The 19,800-nt window shown below is 36.6% G+C and overlaps 1 protein-coding gene across 2 annotated transcripts in view; it reads left to right on the top strand.

Annotated features, from left to right (window-relative positions):
- Positions 1-19,800, top strand: part of LOC127424278 (guanine nucleotide-binding protein G(I)/G(S)/G(T) subunit beta-1) — an 83,448-nt gene that overhangs the window by 52,188 nt on the left and 11,460 nt on the right. The window contains exons 1-7 of one of the 2 annotated variants that reach the window (XM_051669303.1): positions 1,503-1,561; positions 8,652-8,756; positions 9,507-9,545; positions 9,689-9,795; positions 18,775-18,838; positions 19,229-19,391; positions 19,565-19,631. In XM_051669303.1, the coding sequence (XP_051525263.1) occupies positions 8,700-8,756; positions 9,507-9,545; positions 9,689-9,795; positions 18,775-18,838; positions 19,229-19,391; positions 19,565-19,631 (497 nt within the window). In that variant the 5' untranslated portion in view covers positions 1,503-1,561; positions 8,652-8,699. Of the gene's footprint in view, positions 1-1,502; positions 1,562-8,651; positions 8,757-9,506; positions 9,546-9,688; positions 9,796-18,774; positions 18,839-19,228; positions 19,392-19,564; positions 19,632-19,800 lie in introns of those variants that run through there. The other variant, XM_051669301.1, reaches the window with a different exon arrangement.

The raw sequence follows: 19,800 nt of genomic DNA on the forward strand, positions 1-19,800 counted from the left end.
TTTTCACACTTGGTTCGTTTCAGGGGTCTGAGCACAGATTGCTAGATTATTGACCCATATGTGAACACACTAAACAATCTCAGAGCCCTTTAAAGTGAACCAAAACCATCTCGGGAAGTGGTCTGAGTACGGTTCACTTGCAGCCTGTGGTTCAGTTCGCTAATAATGTGCATTGTGAACTAATAGCTCTTCAGACTCGTGTAATGGCAAAAGTATTTGACACTAACAGCTTACCAGACACGAACAATGATAACGTGCAGAGGAGAGATGAGACAAGCCACTTATTCTGTCTGTGGAGATGACCGGGTAAAGGCTAATTGTACTAGTTACATTTTAAATATAGCCCTAATAATAATCATCATCAATATTGTGTTTTAAAAAGTCTGGGTTCCACAAAAATAACACAGTGTGAATGCAAAATCTACTGAGACCCCCTCCAAAAAGAGACCTGAGCCCACTTTCAAGGTCACAGACAGTGTGAATGCAAAGAGAACTGGGTCCTGTTTTGCTTGATTCACTTTTTGGTCCACTTAAATGAATAATCTCTCATCATTTGCTCACACTCATGCCATCCCAGATGTATATGACTTTCTTTTTTCTGCAGAACACAAATGAAGATTTTTAGAAGAATATCTCAGCTCTGTAGGTCCATACAATGCAAGTGACTGGTAACCCGAATTCACCAAAAAAGCACATAAAGGTTATAAAAACAAAAATAAAGTACTTTTATGCTGCCTGTATGTGCTTTTTGGACCTTCTGAGCTCTGGCCATCTTTCACTTGCATTCATTTGCATTTCAGAAAGATAAGAGATTTTAAAGGGGTCTGAGTTTGGTTTGTTTAAGGAGAGTCCAAATTTGCACATACATTTTGTGCAAGTGGACTGAGACCCAATCTAAAGTGGACCAAAAATCCACTTTTAAGTTTAGTACAATGTCAATCAAAGAAAACATATTTTTTATTTTTTTTAACTGTGGTCACATTTGCGTCAATAGAAAGATGTCTGAGTGATTCATGTTTGTTTTTTTTTTTTTTTTTTTTTTTTTTTAAAGAGAACGTGTGAAAAGTTGATTTCTGCTCGCAGCAGAGTGTGAGCAAAACATGGTGGGAAAGCTTGATGGCGTCAGCAACAGTAACTAACAGCAGCAGGGCTTATAGCGGAGGGTCTGTTTCACACCACGGAGAATGCAGTTTTATTAACAAACTCTTCCACATTTTCTGTTGGAATGTGATTAGAACCTGAGTCTTTCTCTCTCTCTCTCTCTCTCTCTCTAACCCATCAAGATCAGTATTTAGATTCTTTTGAAATGTGTGTCTAGTTTTAGAGAGCAATGTTTTGGAGGTGAGCCTGAGGCCATATTCAGGTCATATTCATATTCAGCTGACCCTGTATTACCAATATTAGAATGATACTTTATCAGCTGGATTACACGCAGCTTAAAATGCAGAAGCAGCCAATCAGCCGCTGGCATTCAGGTGAGGTGTTTATTGGAGTTTGATCCATTCAGAAGCTCTTTGTCTGTCAGAGACACAGGAACTGTGTCTGGGGATAAAGGAGGCAGGTAAGACTTCTGCTTTCTCTAGAAATCTGATAGCACTTCTGAACAAATTATAATTTAAGAAAGGCTGAAATTGTGATATTAGACGTACGGATGTGTTTTTGCGTTTGAATGGACTTTGTGTGGTGACTAGAACTAGATGTTGGACCTGAATAAGTCAAGACTTTAGTACTTTAGTCGTGCCGTATTTGACTTTTTTTTTTTTTTTTTTTTTGGTCTCTTGAGGAATATGTTCATGTTGTCTCTAGGGAGGAGTCATGATGGTTGGCAAGTCTTCCAAAAACAAACTTGTTGATTAGTTGACTCGGTCGATTTTCCAAAAATAATTTTGCACCAGATTTGTAATGAGCATGGTGTGCTTTAACTGTTTGACAGTTTGCACAGTAAAAACCCTTTTGATAAAGTTAAAGTTCATTCCCATTAAAGCACCACTACTACATCCACAACATTTTTTTTTTTTTTTTTTTTTTTACATTCTGCTATGAGAGTTAGTTTTAAATATGTTAAGTTAAAAATGGTCCAACCTTAAAAAACATGAATTCTCTCTGTATAGCTGTTTTTAAATGCAAGTATGTGTCTTTCGTAAGAAACATGTACGATCGGAGTCATGTGAACCTGAAACTAACCTGATTATATTGGGATTCCTTAAGGCCGATTAATCAACTAGTCATTCAGGCAAGCCATAGACTAGTCGATGAAAAAAATTGTAAGACATGTTGTGGGTTACTAGAGGAACTTTTGTTCACTCAAAGATTGAGTAAAATTTTTGTCAAAGGCTTGCGTTGCAAAGGTTAACGTTGTTCACGTTGAAGAAAGATGTGAGTGAAAGTGTGGGACGGTGGATTTGGGTCACCAGGAGTGTTCATCAGCAGATTTGGTGTTAACCGGATTTGTGTGGACAAGCTGAATCAACGGTGTGCTTGGATTACGGGAGTGACATTGAGAAAGGGACGATGTGTCTGTCCACTCGCGCTCTCCACTTGTTCTGTCTCTCTGTCCACCACCCCACTTCAACAAACGGCCAACATTTTCTTGGAATTGCTATCTTTTGCCAAATTTCCACAAAAAAAAAAAAAAAAAAAAAAGAAAGTGGGGTAGGTTGTTTCTGTTGTACTTTAATTTGTATATTTATCTGTATAAATGAGTATCTAGTTTGAAATAATAGGGACTGAATCTCAAAAAACATGTCAAGAATATGTGCAGGTCACAATTCACCTTAAAATTAAAAAGAAATAAGACATTGTTTAGCAGAAAGATGATGAATGCTATTTTAGGACTATTTCTCCCCTCAATTCTTATTCCCATAATGCACAGATTATGTCATTCTCATTACTGTAATGTTAAAAAAGAATAATATACATCATGGTATTTGTTTTACTGCCTTTAATTTATGCTGATTTAAATTTAAAAAAGCATCGTATTGCATTTTGTTTTCTGCAACACAAAATTACTCTGTTACAGTAATGAGAATCTCATGAAAATCACCATTGAGATTATTGAAAATTACAAATTAAATGTCCAGATGTTTTTTGCATTACAGTAATGACTATTCGGGGGTAGAATGTGCTAATTTGGCATATTAATTTTTTTTAAAAAATCTATACAATATTTATGCAAAATATAACTTATTTATTTATTATTTTTGGGAGTGAAATATGACCCAATTGACCCATGTGTTTGTAATTTATCTGTTTCATAAACAGTACTGATTAGCTTAGTTTTAATTGAATTAAAAATGAACATATTCTTTTGTCATATTCTAACGTGACTTTGCTGTGTCTTTATGTGAAGCCATTTGTGTAGTTGCGTGATCTGCTGGTGTGTCGGTAGCCATGAAGAAATGGTGATACTTAGCCCAGGCTCACTGCACAACCCTGTTGCTTAGTAACGGCTTCACGGGTTGGCAAGGACACAGGCAGATCGAGAGAAAGAGACTCGCTTGCATCTCTTCTTCAGTGTTGAAATGTCTTTTCTCACCACGTCCAGTCATTTTGGGGCTCTAACTATAGCACTCTCTGTTGACCATTGTATTTTTACATAAACTCTCATTTTAGCTTGAGATAGATAGATAGATCTGTGTGATTGGTAGATAGACTGATTGGTGATTTGCTGCATTATGCAGACTAATATTTTTGTATAATGAAGCTAAACTGTATAACTGGCCATTATTCCAGGCAAGAGATTTGCTACATACCTGTGTTTCATAGACTTCGGAATCTAAGAATATTTTAAGAGGAAAATGCAAATACTTGCATTTCTTAAGTGTATTAATTTAAATTATATTTAAACAGTAGGCTACATGAACATATCATTTGGAGTCGTCCACGTGTGTTTTGCGAAACTAACATTAACGAGTAATTGATTAATTAATTGTTCATTTCCATGACGATCGATAATGAAAGTGTCTGAAAATTGACATCCCTAATCTCTCAAAACTATTATTTTCTCTCAGTCTCTACAAGTATACCTGGCTGCAGCTTGCTGAACGGCCAGGCCTTTCTCAGTCGCTATCGCACACACATTGGGTCTTTATTTTACGGTTTGGGTTTTGACAGTGGTTCAGATGAAATTGAGTGAGCATTTTCGGCCGATGCGAAGAGATACGGCAGCTTTCCCATATCTGCTTGCACACCTGGTTCACTGCTTGCAGGTGAAGTCTCCATTCTCCTTAAAGTAAATCCGCTCCCGTGTTTAATATGCCCGGGACTGCATCGCACTAATGAATAATGTGCACTGCTCCACACAATCAGGATGTGCAGTTGAGTCAAACGTGTACCTCCTGAACATTTATATATGCCAATGTTAGCCACAGAATGTGTGGAAAAACATTTAGTGGCGTTTCGCCCATTGTATAAAGGTGCCTCGGTTTGTTCCTGGCAGGCAGCAGATGCCCTAACCCTGCCCCCACCCTAATCGGAGCCTGTAACTCAGGACACCTTTCTCCCATCATGTGAAGGCCCAGGAAGTAAAAAAAAAAAAAAAATTAATTGTCTTTTATTTCCCAGACCTAATATATACTGTATACATAGTGCTGTGAAAAAAGTAATTGGTAGAGAGCAGAATTCATGTTTAGGTATGCTCAAGTGTGGGTATCCTTTGCTGCTTAAGGGCCAGGGTGACTTGCAATAATTGAGGGAAACATGAATTCCTCTCTCTACCAGAAAGTCCTAAAGGAGAACGTCCGGTCATCAGTCCGTGAGTTGAAGCTCAAGCGCAACTAGATTATGCAGCAAGACAATGATCCAAAGCCATAGCAGTAAGTCCACCTCTGAATGGCTCAAAAGAAGCAAAATTAAAGTTCTGGAGTGGCCTAGTTGACTTGAACCCGATTGAGATGCTGTGGCAGGACCTTAAATGGGCAGTTCATGCTCGAAAACCCTCCAATATGGCTGAACTAAAGCAGTTCTACAAAGAAGAGTGGGCCAAAATTCCACCACAGCGTTGTGAAAGACTGATCTCCAGTTATCAGAAGCATTTGGTTGCAGTTGTTGCTGCTAAAGGTGGCACAACCAGCTATTAAGTTTAAGGGGACAGTTAGTTTTTCCACATGGTTGATGTAACTTTTTTGCTTTAATAAACAAATATAGATTTGAAAACTGTATTTTGCGTTTACTCAGGTTGCTTTTGTTTTGTTATCTCATTTAAAGATCTAAAATAATTTAGTATGAAAAATACACAAAAATAGAAGCAGGAGGGGGCAAATATTTTTTCACAGCACTGTATATTAGGGCTGGGAAATTTAATGGGTTAATTTCTGTGATGTAATTTAAAAAAAACATTTGTACTTTTTTTTTTTTTTTTTTTTTTTTAAAACATTAAACTATTTAATATATAATATAAACCTTTACAGAGAAAGGCACAAAATAAAGATAATTTAGTATCTAATTATTAAATTATAAATATAATCTAATAAAATATTATAATTCACATAATTCAGATCCATTACATCATATACATTATATTGTGGCAGCAAACAGAAAGTACAAAAAGTGGCTTTAAAAGTCAAAATATTTGTCCTTAAGTAAACATATCCCTGATATTGACCTACTTTCCTCTGCTGTATTTTTTATTGTCGGTCTATGTACACTTACGTCAGATGTGCGTTTTTGGAGAGTCTCACTTTGGTTGCTTCAGGTCTCACTAGTTTTCAACATCTTTAGTCATAATGCTAGGCCTGTCATGATTATTAAATAACCATCTGATTGCGGTTATTTGAGACAACCGTGGTTACTGAGCATTAAAATTCCTATCACATTTTAATGCCCAAATAAGGGAATTTTAAGCGAGTATACCGTATAAAATAATGCCTTGAATGGCACGCTTGTGTGTCATTCAGTTGAACTCCGAGTCCGAGCGTCACTGAGCCGCACCATGGAGGTCAACCAGGTCCTGCACTGAAGAGTGCGTGAAGCGCTCTGAATGTGCTCACTGTCAGAAGAGGCTCGTGCCAAACTCCCATGAAAATATAAACGAACAAGTATATACTTTGATAATGAACACAAAGCGCTCCGGTTGCACATTAAAAGATTGCGTAATGGCAAATGTTCCTGGTTCATACATGCTGTGTTAATGACACCCAGTGACAAAGAGGAGGAGACGCACGCTTACTCTATTTCTGTGGAGTGATAAAATGGTGAAACGAAATCTCAAAGATTTTGCTTCATGACAAATAAGGGCTTGTGGGTTTAATCAGAGCATTAAAATAACATGTAAAAGTGAAGAAATTTGGAAAGAAATGTTTTAATGTTGCATAATATAAAAATAGAATATAAATAATATATCATTTTTTATTTAAAAAATTATAAAATAGGAGTTCAAAAAAAGTATAAATGTAAAATTTACCAGAACTAAAGTAGACAAAAAGGAGAGACATATTTTAAGTATTTAGGAATATTTTGATATTTAAAACATTATTTTTCATGTCATTCATACGTTTTTAAAGCCTTGAAAGGAAATCATAGTTTATTTCTATTTTATTATTTGATTTATATATTTGAAGTTAAATATATAAAAATGACTTAAGGTGTATGAAGCATACATGCAGAGAAAAGCACACCTTAATATGACGATTTATATGACAATCACGAAAGCTCTTTAACAAGATAATTAATCGTTACAGCCCTAAAACAGACAATTAATCATCATAACCGCACTTATTTGTTTGACAATTAATCATCAGCCAAATTTCTTAATCGTGACAGGCCTACACAACACTGTGTTTTTAGGATTCTGTGTCAAGTTAAATGTAGTTTAAAATGTTGAAAAACATGTCTGGAGAGCCCTTCATTCTGTTGTGTTTGGTCCAGTTGTCTTTGAGCACAAGAGCGTGTCATCTGTGGAAGACTGTGCTGCTCTCGTTGGTTTTCTGTACAGCTGGAGTCACGCTGACTGCCCCCTACTGACACAGATTCACTAAAACATCAAGGTGCAACATCAAACATGAATTGTTCCGATGGTAACGCGTGATTTTTCTTTTTTTTTTTCATATAATCAATCACTCTAAATGTGTTAAATTGATAACTCTAATATTTTTATATAGGATTCAAAATTAACTTCTTGCCGCATCTGCAAATGACAGGTGAATTGAGCAAATTTACCAACCATGCATATTTATTACCGCCCATTAAACTATATTTTGCATTTTGCAGGGGTGGGTGATATGACCAAAATCTTATATCACGATATGAGTAGTTTTATGATATATAATGATATATATCACGATATAGTAAATGTTTTGGGAAAATCAATAGAAATGGGCACATAAATTGTATTAAGTCAAGTCATTTTTATTTATATAGCACCTTTCACAACACACATTGTTTCAAAGCAGCTTTACAGAAGTTCAGGCATTAACAGAAGATAAAACTGTAATATCTATAATGTCTTAGAGACATCATTGTGTAGTTTGATAAAATATGATTGTGAATTGTGTTTAAAAATAAGTAATTAAATAATAATTGTATTTAAAACCCCAGTGAGCAAGCCGAAGGCATTACAATAACCTTATTGTAATGACTGTATTTGGGTAATTCTGTCAGTGAATTAAATACTTTCAAACACTTACTCTTATATAGTTTTATCTTTATTTGGAGCTTGACATTAGTCAAAGTGCAAAAAAACAAACAAAACAACAACTTGGTTTTAATTCATTCTTACCATAATGCAAAATTTCACATTATGCCATATTTCTGTGTGATACGTTGTTGACTAATTTTATTATAAACTTTAATCAAGAAACTAGAGATCTTCTAGAGAATAAATACATAAGTAAAAAAAAAATAAAAAAAATAATGCAACATAAATAAACACTTCTTGCAGAAAATAAATATAAACACCACAAAAATTATCATATATAGTCATGGAAAACCTGGAAATATCAGGGAATTAAAAAAAAAAACAGCTGAAATAATGCAGAGCGCATCTTTTGGCTTTCATAATATTCTTTTGCGTGCTTCATTTTCTGGTAAAACAAATTGCTTGTGATTGATTTACGAGTGATTATCGTTGTGTGACAGTTTGAATTTGATATTTTTCTACTGTGTGTTGGGTTTTTTGAACCTACACCACAGATGTCGCACCAGTCTTAAGCTCCTCTTCATTTTCTTGAATTGTTTGCGAGTTGTCCTGTTCTGTGGGGATGTCAAAAATGATTAAGTAGCGCTTGTGATCCCGCTCTGCGCTCTCCAGTAAATATTGAGAATCCTGCTGGACTCGCCCTCATTTGCTTGCTCCAGAGAGACCCTCACATGACACACAGATCTGCGCATCAGCTAAACATAGAAAGTGCTTATGAAATGCCGGACACGAGATTAATTTAATTACATTTGCTTGGGCTGCTGCTGAATTTTTTTTTTACCCTGTCCATGTTTCTTAAATTCTCTGTCTCACATGAAGATCTGCCCATTGATAGATAAGCCCATGCTTCGCTCATAGATATTTACATATCGCAATATACACGATATAGCAAAATCTCTATCGATTGACACTTTATATCATCGCCACGATATATATTGTCATATCGCCCAGCCCTATTTTGCTATTTTTCTCATGTATATGAGTAACGATTCATTGCTGTTATTTTTTTGTTCTACAGATCAGTGCGAGTGCCAGTGTGTGGACGGAGTGAAGCCCATAGAGGAAAATGAGCGAACTCGACCAGTTACGTCAGGAGGCTGAACAGCTCAAGAACCAGATCAGAGTCAGTCACTATATACATTTATACCATCACTTATACACCACACGTCCATTACCCACATTCACTCATCGCACACCACACCTCCAGTACACTCAATGACACACATTTACTCATCATATTACACATTTATTTTGTTTGTTTTTACTCCAACACCATGTCCTAACCAGGTGTGATGTGATAAAGCAAGCTTTTATCCTAATCATCTGTGATTAGAGATTTTATTGATTATTTGGTTTCTATTTATGTAGTGTTGGGTAGTGCTGCCCACAGTGAAATCTCATTGGTCCAAAATCCCACTCCACATTAGGACTTGCACATCTACTCATTTTTACTAATTGACTAACCGCCCAGACAAGTACTCAGTTGTTTGGTGGGTCAATGTAAATTAATCAGAGATTGCGTTAACCTATTTTCCACATTTTAAAAACATTGACAGAAAATTCTAAATGATGTCCGTTATTTTGTGTCTTCTGTATTTGCACTTTAGTGTGATTTCAATATAGATGCAGTTTGTAGACTGAAGAATTTTCCTCTTGCTATCACCATATGGAAAAGCTCACTTGAAAGCATGTGATCTGCGAGTAGTCTGCACAGACCCAACTTGATGACTAGTGGCAAAACTCTTGTATATGTGAATCTTTGTCTATCCTCAGAGACAGATGCCATATCTTTTGACTTTTACATAGTTGTCTGAGGTTTTGTCCTGAAGATGTGTTTGGGAATATTTGTTAATCTGAGTTTTTCCTTCTCAAGGATGCACGGAAAGCTTGCGCGGATGCCACGCTCTCTCAGGTAAAACATAAGCATCACAAACCCATGCACGCAAATAACTATAAACTTCTAATACAATCTCATTTTATTTAGGGTTGAGTGTTTTGTTTTGGGTTTTTTTTAACACTTTTTTTTATTTATTTTTTCATGCTTGTTTCTGGTAGATCACAGCCAATATTGAGCCTGTCGGACGGATTCAGATGCGCACTAGACGGACATTGAGAGGACATTTGGCAAAAATCTACGCCATGCACTGGGGAACTGACTCAAGGTGACCACTTTCAACCATGTTCCATAAACACTGTTTACAACAGGTATTAAAAGAAATAGTTCAGCTGAGAGTGACCCGTGTTCCAGTTTATTTTAATAATTGTAAGCTAAGTTCCTTTTAAACATGTAAATAAAATCTCTAAAGGGAGTGTGTTAAAGGGTTGCTCCGATACCAACATTTTGGCTTCAGTACAATACCAGCTCTGGTACTTCAGTATAGATAATAAATCGATACTTGGTTAACAACAACAAATCTTCAGGTTACTGGTGAAATTACACAGAAAAGGACGTGACTTTCATAAAGTCCTGCAGTTACAAATTCGGTTTTCCTTTTTTTTATTTTTTTATTTTTTTATTTATTTTTTTTTTTTTTGTGTGTTTAACAAATGAATACACAGAACTTTAATCAAATGAAAATATGAAAAACTAATGCAAATTTTTGTTTTTGTACAATAGAGTTTCACAATTGTTAAAAAGCACCCGGCTCATGGCGGAGTAACATGAAGGGGAGGCCTCACGTAGATAAGATTTTAACAAAACTGAACTGAAAAAGCGTGTGCGAGCAAGGAAGCCTACAAACCTGACTCAGTTACACCAGTTCTGGAAGAATGCTACCCAAAATGTTTGACCCATGTTAAACAATTTAAAGGCAATGCTACCAAATACTAACAAAGTGTATGTAAACTTCTGACCCACTGGGAATGTGATGAAAGAAATACATCTGAAATCATTCTCTCTACTATTATTCTGACATTTCACATTCTTAAAATAAAGTAGTGATCCTAACTGACCTAATACAGGGAATATTTTCTACGATTAAATGTCAGGAATTGTGAAAAACTGAATTTAAATGTATTTTGCTAAGGTGTATGTAAACTTCTGACTTCAACTGTAATTGTGAAGTTGACCTACCCACGCCCTCATATTTTCGGATATTGTCACTATTACGTCTGTGAGTCATCACGAACTCATTCACGAGAACTGCGGCTTCAGCTGCTGTTTTTACCTTGAGTTCGTCAACATGTGGCAGTTTGGTCAGGAACAATGTTTTTAAATTGTTCCAGCACTATCAGATCACAAAGACTCTCAAAAGAATTTACGCCAACAGATGTACACCAATGGGAAAAATTACCGGTGAGCTCTCTAGCCACCTTGACATGAGTTTGTTTTTCCCCCTTTTTCAAACCCCTAAAACGCCTTAGGTAAGCTTCCGGGACGAGCTCGTATGCTTTTAAAACAGCATCTTTTACGGTCTTATATACACCTTTCTATCTACTACTGACAGTGCAATAAAAGTCTCTTGTGATTTACCCTCAAAAACACTTCGCACTAAGAGAGTGCGCTTGGCATCATCCCATGCCCCATCATCAGCCACATTCTCAAACAAAGAAAAAAACATGTCTGGATCTTTTTCGTTAAATTTGGGTAACAATTTAATCATACTCGTGATATTCGATAGTCGGCCAACATTTGAACTTGACTGGTCACCTGAGGAATCAGCACCCCCGCTTTGCATTTTTGCCTCGGCAAGCAATCTCATACGTTCCGCTTCTTGTTCCAATTTAGCTTCTTCAATTCTTGGTGGAGATTTAAACTCTAGCTCACACTCTCATTCTCATTCTTACTTTTTCTAATTCTAATTGCCGTTCACGCTGACTTAGCATTTTCATGAGTTCCTTTTACTGCTCAAAAGTGAAGCCACCAGTTTCAACGCCTGCAGCAGCATGCAGGGTTGAGGTGGCTTTCGGCGACAGCCCTTCCTCATCAGACTTTGTATCTAAAGTCAATATTAACCTTTCAACCAGCTTTTCTATAACCACTTTCCTAAGTTGTTTTAATTTATTACTTATACTTAAAGATACCTCAAAATTGTAATGTTCAGTAACACTTCATGGCTGATCGTTTGCAAGACAATCAAGTCTTTCCTCCGTAGGTGCAACAAAAAACTCCTCCAACCTATCCATATTTGTAATTTCAAAAATGACATCTCCAAATTTCTAATGAGCCAACCAATTTCCTACCAAATAGAATTAATTGAAATGAGCCCAATCAAACAAATTACTGATCCCAACTTACCCAAATTCCTTTGACTGCGCACGACCATTGGAGCAGTGCAGGCAGTGCTACGATGCCAGGAGGAAACATAAGTTTAGGAGCTCCCCTGTATCTAAACTAATAGACCAATTAACTAAATCTCAGCCCTAGTCTTCGGTACGCACACATGCAGCTCAACTGCTAATCAGTCTACCCACGTCCGATGCACCAAAAACAACAAACTTGAATAACAAACTAAAATAATCACCGTTAAGCGCTCTACTTCCTAGCACGGGGTTTTACATAGCTCTAGTGGTCTAAATCACACTTAACCTTTTCTCCAGCAAACGTAACACAATCTCGCACTCCCCTTAATTGATCATATGCATCAAAAGCTCGACCCTGTCAAAGTACCGGCACTTTGGCCGCATCATCTCTAGCCCCAGGGAGAAAAATCCAACAAAAGGAAAAAATTTAATTAAATTATTTATTTTTTCCCAATCAATACATCCATGCAGCACTCCCCAAACAGGCCCAATTGACAATCAGTCAATTACCATTACATTAGGCCCACCCAAATATTTTAAACCAACACTAACACAATACCTCTCATGTAATGTGTTGTAAAAAAATATTCCTAAGGGCATTACTGACCTAATCCCAGCTATAATCTCAGACAACGAGCCCCCATATGTTAGAAACTACTCCGCTCAAGGCAGAGTAGCGTGAAGGGGAGGCCACACGTGGATACAGTTTATATAAAATATAAATGTTTATTAATCATAACAAGTAATATAATAAATCCAACAAGAACACAAAAAGGAGATCCAGGTGCTGGTGAGAGGAGAGACCAACACACTGGGGAGAAAGGCCTTTTTATGGGCTGCTCATTCCAGCTCTCATCTCGGGTAATTCAGAACACTAAACTCTACCCTGGAAGAGACAACGCCATCTGGTGGACAAAAATTGCATCAACTCCCAGGGCCATAACACAATAAAAATGAAAACATTCATTTTAAAAAATGTGATTACCTGCCACAGCTGAATTACAGCCTTCGGATATTCAGTACACTTGCTTTTGTGATCTTACTTATTATTATTATTATTATGATTATTACTATTATTATAAATAATGATAGTAATGATAACAAAAAACATTTATTATTAAATTATTGTTTTTAGTAGTGTTATTGCTATTACTCTGAATATAAAAAATTTCTATACAGTAGTAATATTTTTCTGTCACAATGTCTTTAATTTCATGCATCCAGTTAAACAGAGCTTTTATTTTTGGTGGAACTTTTATTTTGACAGACCTTTTGAGTTCTTCCTGTGTGTTTTAATGTTAGTTTTTAATAAGCTCCCCATTCCAAATGAAATGCTGAAATACTCGCAAGCTGAAATCTCACTGGAGAATGAATTCATGCAAGTGTTCAACACTAAACAAACCGCATTGAGCATTACATGCAATCTATGTGTGTATTGTGTATGTTTGTGTGAAGTACAATAGAGAGTACAGTGGCACCTTTCGTTCTCAAGCGTGCAACGCATGCTGTGTGCAGACTGCATATTATTTAATTGGATGACATCCTTCTGCTATTCAATGATCACACTTGGCCATATCAAGATTGGAATTGTATTAATTGTCAGATTGCCATTGATTGCATCTAAAAAATGTCACATCCCGTAGAATTTTGCTAATAGCACTATTCTGGAGTGTGGTACCGGAAATATCAACAAGATGTTATCATACCATTTTAACATTTATGCAGGGTTCCCACAGACATGGAAAACCTGGAAATATCAGGGAATTTTAAAATTGTAATTTCCAGGCCAGGAAAAGTCATGGAAAAATAGTGGAATTATTTTATAATTAATATATTTTTATTTATTATGCTCTGTCCTAAAATATTTAAAAAGGATGTTCCGTTGCACTGGATTAAAAAAAAACTCGGGAGCACACCCGCAAACCACATCCGATTCCACTTGAAAAAGTGGTCTGGGGTACACTTCGCTGCTGATATGAATGCAGTCGTACCAAATCGGAGAAGTGAACTAGGGCTGGGCGATATGTAAAAAAATATTTTATCGATAATCGCCTTAAAAAATATCACGATAAACATATATCGTCAATCCCCCTGCTGAGGGTCAGTGAAAAATCTTTCTTTTATTGATTTTACTTTAAAAATTACATTAATTGATTGAAACACGAAAAACATAAAAGACATTTCTAAATTCAAATTGCACTTTAAACTTAATGAAAAAAGCTATTAAAATAGTCATAAAAAATAACTCCAACAATCATATATATATAACCACCTCCCCAAATCCAAACATTCACCATCTCCAATGGCCGCATTTGCCATCACGCAAGTGTACTTCAATGACAACAGGTGGAAAATTACTAATAGCCTACAGATTAAGAACTAAAGACAATTATAAATGTTAAGATAATAATAATAATAATAAATCAGCCTAATAAATTCCCTTGTGTTCCCAAAATATTGCTGCCAAATGTGTGTTCTTATTGAATTTGTGTTTGTATTGCGTTTTGGTAATACAGTTAATGCTGTCTAAAGAAAAGAAAATAGAACTCGATTTTAGGTTCAAGGTGAACGTGTCTTGTTTGTACATGCATTATTGTATGATTTAATCACTTTCGTCTATGTTTCTTTAATACATAGAAATATATTACTGAACCTGCAGAGTTGCATTCACAATGTATGTTAAGTGCAAACTGGTTCATGGAAATAAAGCAAACTAAACTCACAGCACCTCCTGAGATGATTGGAGATCATTTGCCGCATTCTTAAAGACACCATTATTCTTGCAAACAGTTTTCAGATGAATGAAACTCTTGTGAGAAAGAGTGAAAACCCTTTACATGCGCTTGTTCCATGAGACCGGCTCATGCTGCATGCCCCTGAACAAACAGCGAATCAGACACGTGCATTGACGGATTTTCTTACACTGTTCTTAAAATATAATCAAGTGTGATTCTTCAAGCGTGCGTCTTTGTGCCTAACAGCATGTCTTGTCATGTGTCACTCCGAATGTCTTTCAGGTTGCCCGCCTGTTGCGGGTAGATGAGCAAAATTACTCCCGCATGAAATACATTTGGAGGAGGAGCTTGCGAACTGGATTCATCCTCATCACATTTGGCGGTTGGCGGGTACTAGTTTCACACCCTAGGCTACTGTTTAATATATTTGCTGACTTCCCAGATCCATGGTTTTTCCATTTCCCGATATTGTCGATCATCTTCAGTCAATTGAGTGTCGCAATCAGTATCGGGTTCTTTGTAAGATCTTCGATATACAATTATATCGTCCTATCGCCCGGCCCTAAGGTGACTCGCTTGTGATGACGTATAATTTGCGTCTCTGCAGGCTCCCAATCGCAGTTATTTTGGTATAATGCATTTGCCACACCTGATTGTGTCCAAATAGATCACCTTCAGAGAGCAGCTCACATTCTTCACATCTCTTGCAATGCATCAGTGGGCTCACGGTAGACAGTCGCTAATATTCTTCACATCATTGCATATTCAGTGCATCCACGGGAGACAAACACAAGTGTTGTTTTGTGCATGTAAAGTTTTGGTGGTAAATCCAAAGAGATGAATACTTAAATAACACAGCGAATCTGATGTCTTCTTGAATTGTTGCCTAGTTACATTGGTAAACAGCTGCCACTTGTAATTATGTTGATAACATAATCGGACTGCAGTTCGGACCAAAATAATATAATGGAGAGGGGAGGAAACGAACTCTGGTTCTGTCCAAACAATCGAACCAAGTGTGAAAGCACCCTTAGAGACAATGATGTGCCGCTAATCCCCGCCCATTTTAGGATTCACTCAGTGTGTTTGTATGGATTCAATTTCAAATTAAATGTTTTCAGTTCAACTTTTATCAAACAATGGTGTAGTTTTGTTTTTAACAAATTTGCGATTATGTAATTTTGGTGCCATTTTCAGAATGAAAGGCTAAATGTTTGGGCATGGAAATTAGCATACAAGTCATGGAAAAGTCATGGAAAAGTCATTGTTTGAAAAGAATGGGAACCCTGTTTTTGGTGTTGCGATATTATGTTAGTACCGGTATACTGCACAACCCTAGTGTGTTATAAATGAAAGTAAATGTTGTCACGGTGATCGAAGGGGCTCCGTGAAGATCGGCACGCAGAGAGAAGGCTTTGAGTCAGGTGAGGGGCTCGGAGGGTGATGGCCACTTTCTACAGCGTGGCATAGAGCGATGCTGCCCAGGGTCCTGGTTAGTTGACTGCAGTGCATGCTTCCGGTCTGAGGAATGGGTTGGGCACCTTGTTCTGTTGTTCGGTTTATTTGCACTCCAGTTCAGGTGGAACTAGACAATACAAGGGAAAACAACTGCATTGTTAACAGAGAAGTGGCGTGATCAGTAGAGCGTCGGTCTGTGGTGTTGTTTAAGTGGGTGATGCCAGCTCGAATCCACCTTTTCCCATACCCACTCTTCTTTCCATCCTCATGTCAGCAAAAACAGACACTTTCTTTTAATAAACATCAACATTAAATATTTTAAAGGGTTTTTCTGGAGACACGTGTGAAACTTGTTTTAACGCATAACACAAGACCACATGACCAATGATGATGTTACAGGACAGTGTCAGCACCAGCCCTGGCGCAGACTAGATTTTTGTGAAGGGACATGCAAATAAAAACCTTCAGTGCTGAAAGAGAAAAAAAAAAAAAAATGTCTTTGCATGTGTTTAGAATGTTAAAAAAAATGACTTCATCAATATCAAATATTAGTATTTATGTGGTCAATTGTGTATTTATGCAATAAATGCATATCACTCATCTGCTGGGTGCATTCTTCTTTTCAACATAACTCCAAACAGACAAACAAACCAGTACCACACAACCACCAGTTCACTCATGTCACTAGAGACATTTTATGTATTCATTTATATGCATAATCCACACCAACCACTGTAACTTTAAATGCATTAATAAACACATTTACGTTCTATTGTGCTTATGAGTGAGGTTTCAGTTGAACCAGTCTGTTAGTCTACCACTACCAACTAGCCAGGTCAATTATAACACGGGATAATGCAACCATTATTTGTTGTTGTTGTTTTCGGTAGGACTAACAAATCAAATTGAGTGTTCACAAACTGTTTTTGTTTTGATTTTTAGGCAGATTGCGATTAACCAATACCTATAAAGCAACGGTTTCTGTTTATTTAAAAAGGCTTACATTCTTGCATTTCTTTTTTCATCTCAATGGTAAAGTGTACAGTTGGTTATACTGTAACTTTAATGCTGCAATTAATTTTGCATTGTTTCATCTCCTACACATCAAAATGTGCAGAAAGTATTAACAATGATGATGTGAGCCATGAACTAAGGTGCAAAAAGTTGCGCCACCTTGCTGCAAAAGAGTCTTGTGCTTGCATGTTTGGGTTTTCTGATATTTTCAATGAGATGGTAATTTCCAATAATTCAAAATACACCCAAAACCTAGAGAGGTGGAGTTTGCCTCACATTTTAAGTCATCATAGGTGCTCTCCACACACGAAAGCTGCTCTAAATGGTAGGACTGCCCAGATATCTAGTTTTGGCCAAATTCTAAGTCAGCGTCTCATGTTAATCTCATGGATAAAGCAATCCATGAAGGAAAATATGTGTGCAATATGATGGATGAAACAAGAGAAATGCTGATAAAATATGTTTCAGTAATGAAAGAAAGATAATTAAAAATGTGCTGTTTTGCCCATTATTTGTGTGTGCCATGTATTTTTATGCTTTAGAGTCTAGCCTCTTTAGCTTAGCAAAATGCTAACACCACACTCTATTGAAATGGATCGTGAGTCTCCTGTGTACTTCATTTGTGTCTTGCTGTGTATGTAGAGCATTCCAAATCGGTCACTATTGAGGGTCCTTTTCTCCCTTTTTAAACACCTTGTGTCATGACAGATACATTTAAAAAAATAGTCCTTCGATGAAAATGAGCTTATTAAAGCTGCATTTTGTACAGAAGTGGTTTTATTGGAAAAGAGAAGGTGAGATGTTTGTGGAAACACTAATGGAGATACAGGAGAGGAGGACTCTTATTGGACTGATAAGAATGTGAGGTCTCAGTAAGCACCTTATTGTGGGGCAGCAGTGAGCAATGTTGGAGAACAATACAACTTTGAAACTGTAGTTTGTCAAGGTGCAAGATGCTCATAATTTTAAGGTAGTTTAACAGTCAAGCTACACTTTACAAAAACCTACTTATACAGATCAATGTATGGTAAATACCACCAATAAAACTAGAAAACACCATACTTTATGTAAACTGACTTAAATATAGTGATGACCATTGATTTTCAATATTTAATATTGCACCATCCTTAAGTTTTAAACCAATAATAGAGATTATAAAAAGGTTGTAAGCTGTTCTATGATGTTCAGATGTCTACAAGCATACAGTTTAATTCAGTATTATCACTGGATTAATATTACTCACCGACTTTCCAGTACTGTTTAAGGATGAAACATTTTGCTAAAGTGAAAGTGCATTTCTGCTGTTATAGTTTCTGGCTGGTCTGATTTCATTGAGTTGGATGAAAAAGATATTTTCTTTGTTACGTTCTTCTGATTACTCGTAAAGGAAATGCACACGCAGGTTTCGTGTAAACACTCGGCATGTTTTCTGTTTATGTGTTGTTTTTACCACCTGAATATCAAAATACAGTATAAAAGTTACTCCATGGAATAGGACTTCCTCTTTATGCAAATGGTGCTGTTACCACAACGATAACACTACATGTGTATGTTTGCACATGTTTTACATTATTTTGCATATGTTGTGTTTTCTAATCATTGTCTCTTAGTAGATGATTTTCAGAATGAGTGGAAATCTGTCATTGTCTGTTATTTATTGTCATGTATTTGCCTCCTCTCTTGTATCTTCAGGCTTCTTGTCAGTGCTTCCCAGGATGGAAAACTTATTATCTGGGACAGCTATACTACAAACAAGGTAAAAGCTGAAAGCCAAAGATCTGTGTTACCTTTTAATGATGGTTTTATGTAGAATTGCGTAAAAATATAGATTTTCCGATTAATCACAATTAAACCTAATCCCACGTTCAATCTTTTACTCTATGGGCAACCCTCTACAGTGCGAGTAAATCACTCACTCGCATATGCGACAAAATTTTGTGCTATGCAATTAAAAGTATCTGATTGGCCACTGGTTGGTAAATATTCAGATTTAACTCAGCAGTGATTGAGTAGTATAGTGGTTTAGAAGTTCAGTATTGAGTGTGTTGAGAGTAAAAATCAATTGTTGATCACACCACTGTATATTTTTAATCTTCTATATATGAAAATGGTGCAAACATTTGATGTGTTTTGTATTGACATGTAGGTGCATGCCATTCCACTGCGCTCCTCATGGGTGATGACTTGTGCGTACGCGCCTTCCGGAAACTACGTGGCCTGTGGAGGTTTGGATAACATTTGCTCCATCTACAACCTGAAGACCCGCGAGGGGAACGTGCGCGTCAGCCGTGAGCTGGCTGGACATACGGGTACTCAAGAATAAACTCAATTGTCAACTGTTCTTGCAGTTTTTCATGCAGTCATATCTAAATTTCTGATGTTGTGCTCATAAACAACTCAGACTAAATTTGGAGTTTTAATTTTGGGGTTTAGTTCATGGTCTTGTTATTCTTTCCTTCTTTTTTACTGCTGTTTTCACCAGGTTATCTGTCCTGCTGCCGTTTCTTGGATGATAACCAGATTGTTACTAGCTCAGGCGACACCACATGGTAAGTTTAAGGAACTGCACCAGAACTAAGTACGTATCCAGATGGATGGACAGATAGATAGTTAGGTACATTATGAGTAATGATCCAGTACAAAAAAAGAGTTGTAAAGAAGAGTTATAAAACTGAAGATGTGCAGGAGTAAAGTCTGTGTCCTAATATTTTTTTTTTT

Source organism: Myxocyprinus asiaticus, chromosome 33 (assembly GCF_019703515.2).
Source record: "Myxocyprinus asiaticus isolate MX2 ecotype Aquarium Trade chromosome 33, UBuf_Myxa_2, whole genome shotgun sequence".
Taxonomy (NCBI): Eukaryota; Metazoa; Chordata; class Actinopteri; order Cypriniformes; family Catostomidae; genus Myxocyprinus; species Myxocyprinus asiaticus.